Source organism: Patiria miniata, unplaced genomic scaffold (assembly GCF_015706575.1).
Source record: "Patiria miniata isolate m_02_andy unplaced genomic scaffold, ASM1570657v1 HiC_scaffold_22, whole genome shotgun sequence".
Lineage (NCBI taxonomy): Eukaryota > Metazoa > Echinodermata > Asteroidea > Valvatida > Asterinidae > Patiria > Patiria miniata.
Window position 1 is genome coordinate 8,490,941 of NW_024037061.1, and position 17,814 is coordinate 8,508,754.

A 17,814-nucleotide genomic window follows, 5' to 3' on the forward strand; every position below is an offset into this window, starting at 1 on the left:
AAGAACGCACACCTTTTTTGTGATCCGTGGACAGAACTTTCAAACGGTGGTTGTGTTTAAAACTCCGTAACTTGAAAAGTACTTGTGTGATTTGAATGTTTCTTATACTAAAAGAGGGCTAATGAATTGGGCTTTTATATCTCACATATTGAATATGCTACATGCAGAACTTCACTAAAACAATGGTCCCGACATCGTCCCTCACCATGTACTGTCCCAAAACGCCCTGCCTGTTACTCTCTATACTATCCCAAAACTGCCCCAGCCCTCTATTGTTTCATGGATTAATCCAAGAGTAATTACAGTGTAGTACAATGTAATACAAGTGCTTAAGAGTTAATGAAGTAATCGATAGAAGACTCATATTCATAGGGACATTAAGCATGATTTCATTTCGGTCAGCTCCTGTACATCGGTGTGGTTTGGTCCATAATGTAAACCCAGAAGCTGATTGGCACGATCCACGATGACGAGGGCGTCTTGTACCTCACCTCTGTAATGGAGAAAACAATAAAATCAATGTCATTTAGTCTGGACCTCTGCCTCTTTCGGCTGTTTTGAGCTCAAATTGAATTTAAATGGATTTAATTGATCCTGTTTAAGCTTAAATTGAACTAAGAAGGTTCATTTGAGCTGTTTGAACACAATTTAAACTCAAATGCTTTTACTTAAGCTGTTTTGAGCTCAAATTGATATCAAGCTTCCAGCAATATGGATTGGTTTTGCAGCCCTACCTGAGTCTTTGGGTTTCCCAAAATGTGTTTTGTTCCATCTCTAAAACAGTATTTTTTTCTTACTCAATAATATTCTTCAGGCTTAAGAGCTTCAGTACAAAAATCGCTTTTAAGGAATCCTTTGTTTTGTTACCAGATATTAATAAAAAAACTCTTGTATGGCAAGCCAAAAAATTTAATTGGCATTTAAGTTCCGTAAAAAGAATTTGACAAGATTGTGAGCAATTGTGTTACTTATAAAAAAAAACACCCCAAAACCACAAAAGAGTACATTGAAATATCTTGCCTATATCTTAGTTAACATAATAACCATGATATAAACATACCCATTAAATAGAACTTGTGCAAGTTTATGAAGCTCATTTGCCAATTCAATGCTTTCTGATCCATATTGCTTCTCTACTGTCTCGATGCTCAGTTGTAGATACTTCCCGGCTGTTTTAAAATCACCTGTGAATTTCCAAAAGAAGTACCCATCTTGAAAATATGATATTAACTACATTTGAAAAAATAAATATTGCTGTATAGAAACACCTTAAAAACATAGAGCCTTTTCTTTGCTGGCAAAAATGCAGGACACAGTAATTTTCTATTTGTTTTAATGTCTTAGATCATCATAGCAAATTGGTTAAAATCCAGAAATAGTCCGTCAAATTTACAGCTTACACAGTTCAAAGATTATGCAAGGTTAATTTTCTGACATGCTGTCATTATGAGGAAAACAGAAATTTACTGAAAAAAAATCAAACTTCTCAGCTGGAAATTTCTGCAATGATAATGCAGAGCTATTAACTAACCACAGAACAGAATATTTGATTTTTTTTACAGCAATCTGTACAAATTCCAAGTGATCTCAAAATTGGTTTTGGTTTTGTAAATTGTTTAAATAAACAACAGTGCAATACTTTAACGTCCCACTTTTTATTTATCTCTTAAACTCCGACCACTTTTTGAGATCAACATTTGACAGTGCATCCTCTGGCGTAACACATGAATACTTTACAAAATTAACAATGCTTCAAATCCAATCTAGTACACAGGCATGCAACTGGGAAGTCACAAAAAAGAGGAAATTTAAATCTTCCCATGACTTTGTACAGTGTTTTTCTATTTTCAATGACCACATGGGAAGTTAAAAAAGGGGAAATCAGCTGATCTGAGGAAAAGTTGCATGTTTGAGTACAACCACATCAATGCTTCATTCAGGGGCGTCGCCAGACCAATTTGAATAAGGGGGGGGGGGGGGTGTGACAACAAGTCTGCCGGTAGACCGTCTCATATGTGCTGGAAGGAAGGGGTGGGGTGGGGGGGGGGAGGGGGTGGTGTTCGGACATCATCTGACCATCGGGCGCTGTTCAAAGTGGATGATCTTTGATAATATTGGACAATTGCTGGCGCTATTTGTTGACGCATATTTGCCAACTACATACAATTTTGCTGACAGGACAATGATTTTGCCGCCGAAAAAGATTAACAGGGGATGGCGTGACAGCCCCCACCCCCACCCCAAAAACACCAACCCTGGGGAGGGGTGTGGTTTAATCTACCTACCCATGTGTGAATAGCATTGCGCCAGGCAGTCCTGCGTCTCAGCTAATGCTTTATGGTGCTTGTACAATATCTCTCGCTGGATGTTGTAGCATTGATGTAGGATTCCCAGACATTCTGTCAAACACAAAGAAATGGATACGGAAAGACTTTCAATAAAGATGAAATGATGAAATACTTCTCAACACATGACATTATCGTTGCAAAGCTCATTCTTGTTCTCATAAGATTGAGTTTTTTGTACATAACCTCACACTCATCTGAGTGCACATACACGTTTGTTTATGGTGTAAATCGAGGATTTTTTTTGGTTCCTCTTCCCTTTTCCTTTGTTTCAACTTTTTCACAACAGCTCTCATTGGTTTTGTACACGTTTTCCAACCGAGGAGTCCTCAATTCGGTTTCTGACCTCGAATCTTCGATGATGTTGCACGTGTGTGTTCTCGATTTACACCATAAACATTAAACATGCACGCACAGTCGTGTTTTACTATACTCTCGAGGACAAGGCATTGTATTTTTGCCTATGTCCCTAAAATATAACACTCTCCCATAGACTAAACACACACACTTTCACCGTTCTCAACAAATATGTACGTTCGAGGACAACAAAGAGTCTATTGTTCTCCCTTTGTCTTGCTGTGCACCGGCTGTATGAAATACACGTACAACTACAACAAAGTACTACATCACTTCAGTAAATAAAATATCTGCAAGTGTTCTATGTATTTTTCCATATATTACTCACCTTCAACATGTTTGCATGCCAAGAAATGTTGAGATAATTTGAACAAATTGCTAGCTCTCTCTTTCTCCTGTCCATCAACAAAAGAAACGAAAATGACCATTTCATGACAGTAACTGCTTAAACAGAAATATTTACAAATTCTCCATGAAATCTAAACAATGCTACTTTCCCCCGGAATTTGGGACACTCAAACACATGTGTATGTAATCCACTAATAAAAAAATAATTACAATTATGACGGCACTGCTCTTTTTGTTAACTTCTAGCTGCACAATACCAAATCTTAACGATTTTTGTTTGTCCATTTGATTATTTTTATGTGTGATTATCTTCCTTTTTGGGGGGAAAGGAGTATGTCCAAAAAATGTACAATTTAGGGTAATCTATGCTTCTACATACACCACTATAAACTATGGCAATGAAGATGGGAGAATATCATATTGGTACCTTTAACATGTCTCTCAGGCTCTGTGTATGTCTGCATTTTGAATTAACGCACACACCAACTTTCTTCTTGCCTTCTCTCTGCACTAACGGATGACTGCACTTGCAACACCTGTTGTAACAAAAAATGCCTCACAATATTAACGTAGCTCATGCAGCAAGAATCAAAGGGCCTGCAGTAGTTCCACACGGAGGAAGAAAATGTACTTTTCGCCCAACCTAGGGCCTATGGAGTTTAGAATTTTCCTAAGAGAATAACATCATTAAGTTGTCCATATATGACCTGATCCCACAAAATTTACAATTAAAAAACATTTTTTTTTCAGCTTCAAAATGATTTTCACAGGTACCGTGACCCTATCACTCCTGGGAGAAGGATTAAGTGACAAACGCCTGACAACCCAATTATGAGATAAAGATACATTTACTAAAATGCTTTTCTTTAAAAAAAATTCTATACATTTTTTCTTTCACAGATCAACCAAAAACACACTTCTGCTTGATGGATTATATTAATTTTTTGGGAGGTTGTAAATTTATATTTACTGATTCAGGAAACCTCAAAACCTCAAAATGGTCAGTTCCACTTCAAAATTACTTCACATGCCTTTGCATGAAAACAACATCTGCAACTTTGTCCGGGCTTTGTTGGAGTAGGCCTCATAGGAACTCAGTGCACAGTCAGTATGACCATTCAAAACAGATCCATGTGCGGGAACCACTGCATGAATGCATTGATTGATACATGTATTGTTCAACATGCGCATGACAAGCGAAACGTGAAATTTTTCATCAGATTGTGTACAAACACAAGTATCTTCACATGGGCTTCTGGAATAGAGTGACTGTCTAAATCTCTGTTTGTATCACTGCTCATGTGTACTTGTGCATGGACTCCACAGAAACAAGTACTTTAAGACAAACAAAGTCAATTGTTGGAGATCTGTACTTACGCAAATGAGTTGGACCAATCGCACATCTCTATTTCATCAGCAGGTGCCGTGGTGCATGCATGACAGGTGCAAGTGAAGAAGTATTGCTCCTGTAAAGCTCTCTGTCTCACATCTCTGCTCATGTGCTTGGCATGAGGTCCTAAAACGGAATTGATACAAGTTCTGAATAGTACACTTCTTACTCAAAACAAAAAATCGTTTGAAGTCATTCTCAATAATACTTGAATGGTAAATTACAACATTCAGACGTAACAGGCACAGGAAAAATGTCACACTTTTGACCCTAAATTTAGCCTTTTCAATGGCATTATCAGGTAATCCTATACAACAGCACTGCCCGGCACAAAGTGACAGAGAGTCAGTCAGTCTGTGAGATAGGTACAGAGAGGACTTTAGACTGGCCCTCTGATGAGACCAGCAAATATTGGTTAGTTGGTACTCATTAATTCTATGTACATGTATCTCCAAATTTATTTTCCGTTCAAAAGACTACTTTTAATATGAGGATAAGAATAAATATAATTGGATAATTCTGTTACCATAGCAATGTAGAATCTCTTGTCCTGGTTGGATGTCTCTTGTGGCTCTCATAGTCAAGACAGCACCATCAAAGCTTTCACACAAAAAAAAAATAAAATAATAACTGATATCATAAAAATCAACAAAGACGACAATTCAAAATACACCAAGCCGTTGCTTTGGTCTTGCAGTGAGTAGCCCACACACAGTTCAGTCCATAAGCTACTCAAGATAAGAAGCTATACAAATGGAATCGAAGAAAAAAAAAGGATTAAAAACATACAGACTTGATTAACAGAAATTAATGAATTAATAATTTTAAAGTTGATCAAAGAAATGAATGGAGCGGGTTTTGAACTTGCAACCTCCGGATTGCCGTTCCAGTGCTCTACCAACTGAGCAATAGAGCCCTATGTTGGCGGTTTTCCTAATTTTGTCGATATTTTGGTTCAATGGTGAATCAATTAAATAGTATTTTGTGCTCGCCTAGTCTTATTTTAACTGAAAAAGCTACAAATACCTGTAATTAATAAGTAGAAAAATTAATCTTTACCTTGCAATGACATTTGGTTGGCAGGAATGATTAAGCAGACTTGCTGTTGGATATATGGCAGTAGCCAGTCGAACCTGTTTGGTTGTATCTACCACTGCCTCACGCTGTTTATCATGTTGTTTGTCCACCGTTGTGTCGACTGGTGTGTCAGCATTCAATGTTTGGTTAGTTGCACCAAGTCTTGAGTTCGTTGGTTCAAGCTTTTTGTCCATGCTTGAGAGAGAGTTCAAATCTTCTGATGTCTGGATGGTAGTTACGGCATGGGAGTTACAAGTCAACTGTTGCAAATGTCGCAGGAGCAACGCAGCCGTCTCACTAACAATTGACGGGAAGTTCTCATCAAGTTGATTATGGCTGGGTTTGTGACAATCATATTTCTTTTCACTTTCAAAATTGTTGGTACAGTTTGACTGTTTGCTACATTCTGTCCTATCCTTGCTTCCCTCTTTGAGGCATCCCAAGTTTAATGCAGTGGCAGAGGCCTTTTGAATATGATGCATCCACCGCGTAGAGCTAAGCAGCTTTCTCTGGATACATTTTGAAAGCAAGAGGGCCGTCTGTGGATAGTTGGAGAAAGGCAGATTTAAAATATCAATGTCAATTTAACAAAATGTTTGAATGCAAACTTCCATAATCAACCTTAAACAAATTGGACCAAAAAAAACACCCACATAAATCGAATCAGGAAACTTCCAAAGTCTTGCAAAATAATAATAGAAATGTCCTTCATCGAGGACATCAAGAAGTGTTGTTCCTCTTTTGCTTAGATTTGCTTTTCTAAATCCCTTATTTGTGTAGCCCTCACCTTGAGTGGCCCTTAAAAAGGGCCTTGTGATGAGTGTCTCTAACCAAAAAATAATAAAGCTCCGAGTACAAAGGATAAAAAAATGCAAAACATGGTGTTAAATTTTTCAGGACTTGGGGGGGGGGGGGAGTTAGGATTCAATAAATTTCTTTTATCCCTCTTTAAAATTTATTTTTAAATAATTTTTTTCAAACAACCCAGAAGAGAGGTAGAGTTTATTTAAGCAGTTTAGTACATTTACTTATTAATTGAAATAAGTAAACTTATGTCATAACCTTGGGTTAACGTCTGTTTATACCCAAAATAGCGTCGCTATAGCAACCTCATTGCTCATTTGTTGGGTAAGGACTATTCAGACAATTCTATTGGCCCAAGGTACTGCTTTGGTTAAAGGAGCCTGCTACCTATTAAGTTGTCTTTGACATACCATTGTCATGTTGAAGAGCTGTTGGTCAGAATGGTTCTTTGTGTGAGGCATGAGGAGGTATACTGCTCGATAGTCGCTCCGATAGCAGCCATCTTGATCACATCCTGGGAGTGAGGTTCTGTTGTTCCTCTTAACCTCATCCTCACCGTCTCTAACAATGTCCACTGTTGAGTTCTGAGGTTCCTCACTGATGTGCTCTTGCATAGAATTGTGTGGTGAGGTATTCTCTGTACTGCAAGGTTCGGACTCTTCCCTTACACTCTCTGTTTGTGAGGTTTGGGGGTCTATTACATGGTGTTGTTTTCCATGACCATTTAGAGAGGTTCCCTCTTCCCTCTTAACCTCACTTTCTTGAGGTGTTACTTTCCCTCCTCCAATCTCCGTTGCAGATTTTTGAGGGTCTGCACTGAGGTGTTTTGACGAGGCTGATGATGAGGTTTGCTGTGAACAAGCTTCGTCTGCAACACGCTTGGCATTTTGCCAAGATTGGGCTTGAAGGAGAAGACGCAGGCTCAGCCAGGCTTGGGTACCAAACTGAAGAGGAAAGAAAAAGACCCTTGATTTGAGTGACCAATTGCATTAATCACTATACTAACAATCTAGCAATCCCACAGACAACAGTCCAGCCAGACATACGTAGACTGACCACTGGCATTACTACTATACTCACCATCATGAGACCATCCCACAGACCGCACTCCAGCCAGTGGTGGGAGTCCCAGGCTGACCGCATGCACTGGTCACTACAGTACTGGACATCAGTACACACTGGACACCTAAAAAATGAAAATACAGCCTTGTTGTATTCTATGGTATTTTTTGTGACCAAAAACCCCAGATCTATCTGGCTAAACTTCAATCAAGATTACCAAAATTGTACTTTAACAAGTCTTCAAAAGAACTTTTCTAAAAGCTGTAATGAAATTTGCTCTACAAAGAAGAGAGATGTAACAACATTTATGCTATTTGCCATCACGTCCTTTCTGGACTGTTCCCAAATAATGGAATAAATAAAACTCCAATAGCTGAATAAATAGAAGTGACTGAAGCAACATCTAACCTGTTCAAGTTTCAGCACAGTGGCTACCATACATTTTGAGAAAACAGAAAAAAACCAAAAATGTGCCGACACTTTTTAAAACCACCTTCAGTGATGGTTTTCTTTCAATCCAAACCGTTTCTGTTGGAATAACTTCCACAGGGTATTTTGGACCAGACCTGTTTTCACTTTGAGCAACGTTTTTCAAATGAATTCAGTAAGTATGTGTCTTTAACACCCCTCTACTCTGCAATTAACCATCCGTATCCTTCACTGAGGTGGCGCACTATATTGTGAATCGTTCCTATGTATTGAACAGTACTTACGGTACAGGGTTTAGCGTTGTTCTACAGCATTGGTGACAATGTGTACTATGGTATTCTGGTAAAAGAACGACTGCGTATGGCATCTCCTTGATAAGCAGTTCCCCTGCACTCACTGGCAAATCAGCCTGATCAGAAAAAAAACAAAGATTAACAAAATATTGTCATGATTGCAGATTCTTCGAGGACATGAGATAAAAAATGTCAAGGTGAATCAAGGAAAGCTTGTGATATTTCTAAGAAGCCTGCTTCATTTTAAATGTTTTCCAGTTAAAATCTGTACTGCACATTTGGAAAACACAACTTTTAAAAACTGAAATACATGTTAAAATCTTTTACATTTTATCTATACTGTTTTTAATATCTATTTCTGGTAATGAAGTTTTTTTTCTGCAATGTGTATTTATAAGTTGTTTACTTTCATGTACAGAGTATTGTTTTGTTTAATTGCTTTAATTCACATTGTTTTAAATGGACCTTTACTGATTACTTTTCATTTAATGTCTCATTTCAATACCTGTCACTGACAAGCCTAGGCTTATTAGGGTTATGAATTGACTGCATTTTCTTCATTTGTTTTATTTTCTGTTATTTTACTAAATATTATATTTCTTAAATTTCTCTCAATGTATATGTATCTTGATTTCATTTTATTGAGGTCAAATATAGAAAGACGTGTTACATTGAATTGAATTGAATTGAATCTTGAACAAAATTAAAATGAAAAAGTATTTGAATAAAACGTAATTGCAAAATCTAAAAATGAACAATATTTAAATTGTACCCATACGTTGTAAAATACTTACGTTCCTATGGAAACACCAATTGTTCATCAAGAATGCATGTATTTCTATCTGGTCTGGGTAACGTATGGTGTCAGAGTTGTATAATTATAAACTTGGACATTTTATCAGATTTTTTATCAGTTTGCGTTGGGGAGATGTAAATTTACATGGGCTTTGCCCTTTCCCAACATGTGTTTCAGACTCAGCGTATTTTTCAGAACCGGCCAGCCGACACCAGCAAGCTCGGTGGTCGAGTGGTAAGATGTCTGCATTAGTAAGCAGGAGGTCGAGGGTTCGAGTCCCACCCGAGTAATTAAGCTTGTGACTTTTTTCTCGCAATCCCTCATACAACACTGAGTGAATAGTGTCTACGCAATATGTTGGGAAAGGGCAAAACCCATGTAACTTTACAAACTTGGATTCGGAATGAGATCCTGGCTGTAAAAAAAAGAAAAATCTTACAACAAGGTGCCTGCCCCGGTCTTTGCAGATTCGTAGGCCTACAGAGGAAGATGCACTCGCTAGTTCGTCTGATGGTTCACACAGCTCTTCTGGCTTGCTGGGTTTGCTGGGGATAGTTGTAATCCCGTCCACACTGAAAATGAGTGGAGTAATACTTCGATTTCAATTACCTGACTTATGTATGAGACTTGCTAAAATCTTTCCAGGGTCCCCAACACTTTATAAAAAAAAAAAATCCCTGAGTTTTCCCTGATATTTCCCAGAGAAATGCCCGAAATTCCATGAAGAATATTTTCACTTATTTTCAGGAGTGGTTGCAGCCAAGCAACTGAGATACTGATAACACACAGGCAACTTGTCAAGCGATGGTCTCCCTTCTCGCCTTATAACCATGACTTCAGTCAGTCAATGGACACAACTTGGACATATGGCACAAGATGCACATACGTCAAACTGGTGAAAACCTTTTCCTTCTGGGTAACTGTCAAATTCCCTGAGTTTTCCATGCTTTTTGGTTGTTTTTCCAAAATTACCAGAGTTTTCCCTGACTGGAAAATTGGAAACTCGTTTTCAAGGTTTCCCTGTCCACAGCAAAAATGTTGCAGCAGGGGTAAAAACTGTTTGAAACAATAAATTTTGAGACCTGATTTTTCCCGATATAACATTTTTTTAAAGAAATATATAGAGGAGCATTGTGGTCCAATAGGTACGGTGTTCGACCCATGTGCCATGGTATACAAGTTTGAACACTGACAAGGAATATGATGATTGTGTTCTTGGGCAAGACACTTTACTACAACTGCCTCTCTGCACCCAGTAGTATAAATGGTTATGGTATGTGTGAATGTTTAGACCCGATTGCGCCGACTCCGAGCTGCTTCACAAAATTGGACTCATGGCCTGATGAACAGAGGTAATAATTAGCACTTTGAATCCTTATGCAAATGAGCTTATAAATACCAGTTATTATTAATGAACTAGTAAAGAAAATCCTGAAAATTAGGGAAATTTCAGAGAAAAAAAGGGGGAAATGCCAGAAAGGTGAACAGAGATTTGAGAATCAAAATGTAGTACTGAAGTTCATGATCCTTGAGGATCTGCATTACCTTGACTGTGAACAGTCACTGAGGAGTTTTTCTATCTCAGACTTCAAAGATTCTGAAAGAGAATAAGAAAAATTCAATATCTTGGTAGGATTAGGAAGGGCAACATGTCAAAAAGTTGAGTATCTGATGGAGGACAGATATGGGCTCCGTGCACAAGTACGCCCTCAATGGTAAAAAAAGGAGAGTTGGGAGAGACCACTGGGACACTCAGCCGCATTGCTGATGACGCCTAACCCTCAAGCAAAGATGCTATGGCTTTTTGCAAAACTCAGAATAAACTTAGTTGTAGGAGTTTTGCGCCATACACGTGCGAACCATTACTCGCACTGGAGCTCTCAAAACAAGTGAAAAAGCGCCCTCTCTTGTTTAGGGATGGAGCCAATAGACAGAAAAACAGATGGCCAACACTTAGATTGAACGACACACAAAATGAATGCAGACCTTTTTTCTCTTTTCTCATATTGGCTTCTTCATCCAACGTCAACAGGGCTTGTCTCAAAACTACAAATAAATAAATAAATAAATATATAAATACATAAAAAGGACAAAGGAAAATGAATCGTAAAACCAAGAAATTAATTCAAACCAGTAGTAAAAATCCTTCAAAAATCTACAGTCAGGGAAATCTCTCATTATAGTTATTTTATATAAAATTACAACAAAAACCTTGGATTGTTTACTATCTTGACACCAAGTTCTGTATCTTTTTGCTACAAATTTGGTCCTTCCATTTCTAGATAACTGTACATTTAATGAATGCCACCAGTTTAATCTTCTTCTAACAACCACCTCTGACCTGTAGCTGCCGTTTTGCTTTGACCCATTTTGATGAGACACTGTCCTTTCCTCTGCAGTATTTTATGAAGCAGCGCCTTAGGATAGCCGTGGTTTATGGCACGGTCGCACTCTTGAATGGCCAACTGCAAAAAATGAAAAAAATATAACACTATCCACAGGTTTGCCAAGAATGGGACAAAACACAATCATAATCATTCATTCTATCCAAAAACTGCTGAAATCTCAAATATAAGGTACAGTGTCTGCTTGATTTCGAAGTGTGAAGTGCTATGGACTGTTTCACAGATATTGCTGTCTTTTTAGGCACTTGGCAGTCTTGGCCCAAGATGTCAATGATCAATAGCGATGGTTGCATTGTTGTAGAGCGCTTTGCACAATTGTTTTTTCCTTTTTTTTTGCACTAACGTCTTGGGAAATATGCAGCAATGGGGGCGTGGCTATTTATCTATTTAAAATTAGACCGTTGGTGTAAATATCAATATCTTCAAACAAAACGGCAGCTTCCCATTTGATACCGGCAGTCGTGCGCTCGCGTGGGGTATCACTGCGTTGTATATCTAATTAGCGATGCTTGGTCACCGCACGTAGCGCATATGTTTACAACCGTCGCGCGAGTGCGCGCGACTGACTATAAACCATTTCGCAACCGCTGATCTGTTCCCTAGGAAAGCCTAAGAAGAAAATAAAGAAAAAGTTCAGCCGCTACTACAAATTTCCCAAGATGTTAGTGCGAGAGACGCACTAGTCAAATCATGCCGTTAGATATGCACCATCCACTATCAATCACTAGCGTCTGGGGCCAAGACTAGACACTTGGTAATTTTTAATGAAAATGTCCCACCATGCTCAGGATACAATGGCATGATGGGACATATTTTCAATGAAATGCTTCTAGAGATTACCATGTGACCACAAAGATAGTCGTATCCGTGAAACGGTCCACATACCCTGTATTGTCACAGTGTCATATCCGGCAAAGCGACCCCCATGGAATATAAATACATGTAGATGGTGCAGGCTGCCATGCAGTAACAGTGGATCCAAGGAACAACTCATCATGTGAATGTACTGGAGCCCACACGAACAATTTCAAAAATGGTGCACAAGCCCGAAGCTTCTTTGTGAGAAAAAATCCAACACTATTGTATCCAAATGAACAACAGTATGTCGCATTTTGTTGCTGGGTAGCATAATTATTCAAAGTGTCACAAGTACATTAACTTACCTCATATTTGTTAAGATGATAGAGGGCAGCAGAGCGATTTCCGAATGCCGTTGCTAATGCTTGGCTGTCAGATATACTTGCACCATCACGGTCGTAAGGTGCTGTCCGGACACTCTATGAAAGAAGGTATAAAATGAATGAGTGATAAAGCTTATCCAGTATTAGAACCTCACTCGTCACTTTAACCCTCCGACGCAGAAAGCACATTTACTAACACGCTTACAGTAAGGGGTCCCTCCGGGGACCCAGATATTTAGCGCCTTGGTTTGAGGCTACACAACACAGTATCTATATGTATACAATCTCGACATGTCTGTAGACTATAAATAAGGAGGTCATTAACAGGAAACAGATGTTGTATACATAGTCTGTGGTCAAGTCGTGCACTTGGCTACCCGCAAGTGACTTTGTTTTGTGCACGTGTATATGGGCAGCCCAGGTTGTCAGGCTCATATATGCCTGACCCGGGGTCACACACTAAAGGTGACTGCATATATCCGTAGTGGGTGTCTCTGGCTAGGATTAGATGGAAGATCACCAGAATTGGTTGGAAATTTTTTTTTTTATTAAGGTAATTAACCAAATTGGGTCCCAAAAAGGGCTAGTTTCTGCGTCGGAGGGTTAATCTACAAAATCCTGCTTTAATACCTTGACACAGAGAGAGTGGAGTGTCGTGGCCTAGCGGTTAAGAATACCGGACTCACGCTCTGGTGTTTCAGAGGCAACAGTGGCGTGGGTTCAAGCCCGCCGGCGGACACTTGTGCCCTTGAGCAAGGCACTTAACCATTATTGCCTCGTTCTTCGGATGGGATTTAAAGCCGTAGGTCCCGTGTGTTGTGTAATCCAATGCACGTATTAAAAAGAACCCAGTGACACTTATCGCTAAGAGAAGGGGTTTGCCCCGGTGTTTCTGGTCTCCTGTATAAACCCCACGCGGAGTATTTAGGAGATGAACCAATCAAGAACCACATAGCAGAAACTAATCACTCCGCCAAGCTTGCCCAATAAATTTAGGACAGGGTAAAGCTATTTTTAATCTTTATATCATTGCAATGTCATTGTTACACCCAACTACAGCAATGACCCCAGCTATAGTTGGGACAATACTTCAGTTGAGGCATAACATCATTATTCCGTCAAATGTTAGTTTAGAAATCTGTAATTGTAAAGAGAATGTTCTAGGTTCAAATAAGACTGGCAATTTTTTTTTTTTTTTCACATCAGCTGTCAGAAAAGAACACAGCACTTGCATATTGCTCAAAACATTACATTTTTGAAAGGTAAAATCATATATTAAAACTTATATTTTTGTTCTTTGTATCAAAATCTGAGGTTAATAAAGGTAGAGTAGATCATTTGCAGCTATCCAAAAAGTAACTGATTTTTGATGAAAGCATACTTGGTTTAAAGATGGGGATGGCAATAAACTCCCTGTGAAATTATTCTTTCTGGCATGCTGTCATTTTGAAGAAAAACAAACAATAAAAGAAGGCCATTTCCAAAGATGTGTCAAGTAACGCATTTTTGGAAATTTTCATTAGCAGTTGGTTTGTATTTCAGCGCATCCGTGAATGGGCGCGCAATTGTTGACAGAATGCACATGCCCGCGTGGTTGCTATTATTCGTCGGTTCAGTGGGTGACATCGCGAAGCTACAATTGGTTGAATGGGAATGTGTTATGGATGCTGATTTCGGGCGCAATTTAAAACCTGACTTGGCCACTTTTGAATTGAACTCGAGATCCTAGAATACTGGTTTCTCGGAATATACATGTACAGCATTCACAGAGCTAAAACTTCATCAGGTTAGTTGTTAAGCAACTGTTTATAGATTTTTAGCTCTTTTGTTAAGTGTAACGGGGAAAAAAATGCACAAATGACAAATGATCTACCCTACCTTTAATTGAAATTGCTGGGGAAAGCTCTCATTTTGTTTCTTTCATACCTTAGTATAAGATAAGAGCGCTTCATTGTATCTTCTCTTCTTGAACCATTCGTTTCCCTCTTCCCTCCAAGATCTGCTCAGCTCATATGACTTGCTGCTTGTCTTGGTACAGCTTGCTTCAACACATCTCTGGATAAACTGACGAACACTGTCATCACTAGAGTGAGAAATAAAATAAAAACAGATCTTAGGGTATAAAAGAGTATGGAGAAATAACAAATGTTGGCTCAAACCTATAAGTAAAAAAAAGGAAAAGAAAATACCAGAATTTTTAATGATCAACATTTTCTTCCTTCAGATGACTATTTTTTTAAATAAATATTCTAAAATTACAATTTGTAAACAACTCTGGAGAAATAACAAATGTTGGCTCAAAACCCAAATTTTCGGACTAGCTCAAAACTATAAATAAATTAAAAAAAAGAATATACCAGAATTTTTAATGATCAACATTTTCTTCCTTTAGATGACTATTTTTTAAAATAAACATTCTTATATTACAAATACAATTTGTAAACAACTCTAACCCCCTTCCCTGACATATAAACATGATAAACACTGTATACTCAGTGTGTTACCTCCCGAGTGAAAGCTGGAAAAAATTCACTTGGGTGGGACTCGAACCCACGACCTCCTGCTTTCTAGTTCAGATGTCTTTCTAGTGCAGTTGTGCAGATTTTACTTCATATATTCCTATCAAGTATCATCTCAATGAAGGTCAGTCATTGCAAAAATGATAAGGTAGCTTAAGTGACTCCAGATCTAATGCCTACCTATCGCATAGAGCTGGAGTTACTCAAGCCAAGCTAATGATAAGGCATGCCATGGCTTAGCCCCACTAGTGTGGCCACGGTATGCTGCGCTGAACCTCTGGCCACACACCGTGGTACCGCGCACTACTGTGGACGAAGTTTTCATAAAATTTACAGGCAGTTTCTTACATATGGTTGTATTCTATGATGTCCAATCTATCACTTCTGGGATGCTTAGGTGTAATGATGTTCAATTTTCCGAGATATTCTTGAATCTTTCTGGAGCTCATATGCACTCGTGAAACGTCTGGTGATGGCAGCCATTTTAAATGTGACAAGAGATGACCTCAAGCTTTGACGTCGCGTTTATGCAAATTGCTTGTCGAGCGAGGGCGCGAGTTGCAAATGCGACGGCTGTTTCCTGTTCCAAATAAAAATTAAAATAATACCCTGCGCATGCACTGCATGGGCATCGATGTCGACGGCTTGGACGACGCGCGCAACACAGGAAACAGCCGTCGCATTTGCAACTCGCGCCCTCGCTCGACAAGCAATTTGCATAAATGCGACGTCACAGCTTGAGGTCATCTCTTGTCACATTCAAAATGGCTGCCATCACCGGACGTTTCACGAGTGCATATGGGCTCCAGAAAGATTCAAGAATATCTCAGAAAATTGAACATCATTACACCTAAGCTTCCCAGAAGTGATAGATGGGACATCGTAGAATACAACCATATGTAAGAAACTGCCTGTTAATTTTCCGAAAACGTCCTCAGTAGTGCGCGAACCACGGTGTGTGGCCAGAGGTTCAGCGCAGCATACCGTGGCCACACTAGTGGGGCTAGCCATGGCTGGGACTGAGTTAGTCCGAGTAACTTGGACCCAACTTATCGCCTTTTTTAACATTTGGACATGGTCTGGCGATAGTAAGGTCCAAGCTAATACCGCGACCTAGACAACACAGTCCCAAAAACCAACATTTTCCAACAAAAAACATCAGATTTCACCTTCAAAACGGCCTCCAAATTACTAGATATGCCACCTGAGGTACAAGTAGACATCGATAATTAAGATGGTTGTACTGAAGTTTACTTACGATCCGGAAAAAAGTGAAATTTTCCGTTCATTTCGGAGAGCTCCCCTCGCGATCTTGAACACGTTAAATTTCCGATCGTATTTAATGTTTGAACGACGCGATTTCTTCTACATGCCCAGCGTACATTCGATGGTCCCCGTATCCCGAGTGCGATTCCGTTACCGAGCGCGCGCGATGCATCGATTATGATAATGAGTAGACTGGATCACGTTTGTAAACACATGTGCATTTCAAACGATAATAGGGAGTCGGGAACTAGCGCAGCTTTTATGGCGGGTACCAGTTCAAGCTGGTTCCCGATTCCCTTTTACAGTTCGAAATGCACATGTATGTGTTTACAAACGTGACTCATTATCATAATCGATGCATCGCGCGCGCTCGGTAACGGAATCGCACACGGGATACGGGGACCATCGAATGTCCGCTGGGCATGTAGAAGAAATCGCGTCGCTCAAACATTAAACACGATCGGAAATTTAACGTGTTCAAGATCGCGAGGGGAGCTCTCCGAAATGAACGGAAAATTTCACTTTTTTTCCGGATCGTAAGTAAACTTCAGTACAACCATCTTAATTATCGATGTCTACTTGTACCTCAGGTGGCATATCTAGTAATTTGGAGGCCGTTTTGAAGGTGAAATCTGATGTTTTTTGTTGGAAAATGTTGGTTTTTGGGACTGTGTTGTCTAGGTCTCGGTATTAGCTTGGACCTTACTATCGCCAGACCATGTCCAAATGTTAAAAAAGGCGATAAGTTGGGTCCAAGTTACTCGGACTAGGACTGAGTCTGAGAAAAAGTTCAAATTTTTGTTAGAAAATTTACTTGAATCTCCATAGACTTTGTACACAACCGCTGAAGTGCGTCAGGTTGCAACATTGTTTCCCTAACTTTAATGCACACCCCAAAAACACTTCAAAGGAACTCGTTTTTTAGTGAACATAACAAATGTTGATTTTCAATGTTTTCACGAAATAGATGCAATGCTCCTAACCATAATCACTAACCTCCAAATACAAAATTGACTGCACCAGGACACACGATCAGCATCTGATGAAGCTCCTCTGAATTCACTAAACGCCTCTCCATCACAACAATCCCTGTATGCAGATTTAAGAATCGCCTCCCAGTCAAAAGTTGCCATTCTCCCAAAAAATGCAGACAACACTTTCTTCACGTGAAGCTTGTGTTGTTTACATGGCGATTATAACCAAGAGAGGGCGCTACAACTATTTTATGGACTCGCGCTCCCAGCTGCTTAAATTGTGCAAGCAGGCACATGCACAAAAATGCATGAAAAAGAAAATATAATAGTTTTGTCATAATGACAATATTATTTTAGTATTTTTGTGTAGTATTTTTTTTAAACCAAAATGTAATGAAGGGGCGCGGGGTAAATGCAGGAATACATAATAACAAATTGAAGGGGTTGTTAGATTTGGGCGGACCATCCCCAACTTTATCTTTCATACTAAGAAAACTAATTGAAATATTTTATATTTTTTGTAAAAAAAAACCCCAAAAATTGGCAGTTTCTTTTATTTTCATTAGAT

The 17,814-nt window shown here is 39.1% G+C and overlaps 1 protein-coding gene across 1 annotated transcript; it reads right to left on the reverse strand.

Moving 5' to 3' along the window:
• Positions 1-230: 230 nt before the first annotated feature.
• LOC119730007 (SET and MYND domain-containing protein 4-like) lies at positions 231-17,460 on the reverse strand. The gene is made up of 18 exons (XM_038202797.1): positions 17,269-17,460; positions 14,414-14,570; positions 12,470-12,583; positions 11,243-11,366; positions 10,888-10,947; positions 10,447-10,498; positions 9,341-9,473; positions 8,097-8,221; positions 7,402-7,507; positions 6,732-7,265; positions 5,500-6,056; positions 4,967-5,040; positions 4,428-4,566; positions 3,478-3,586; positions 3,031-3,097; positions 2,286-2,399; positions 1,061-1,184; positions 231-493 (listed from the first exon to the last, which is right to left on the reverse strand). The coding sequence occupies exons 1-18, from the start codon at positions 17,403-17,405 to the stop codon at positions 367-369; spliced, it is 2,853 nt and encodes a 950-aa protein (XP_038058725.1). The 5' UTR covers positions 17,406-17,460; the 3' UTR covers positions 231-366.
• Positions 17,461-17,814: the final 354 nt, after the last annotated feature.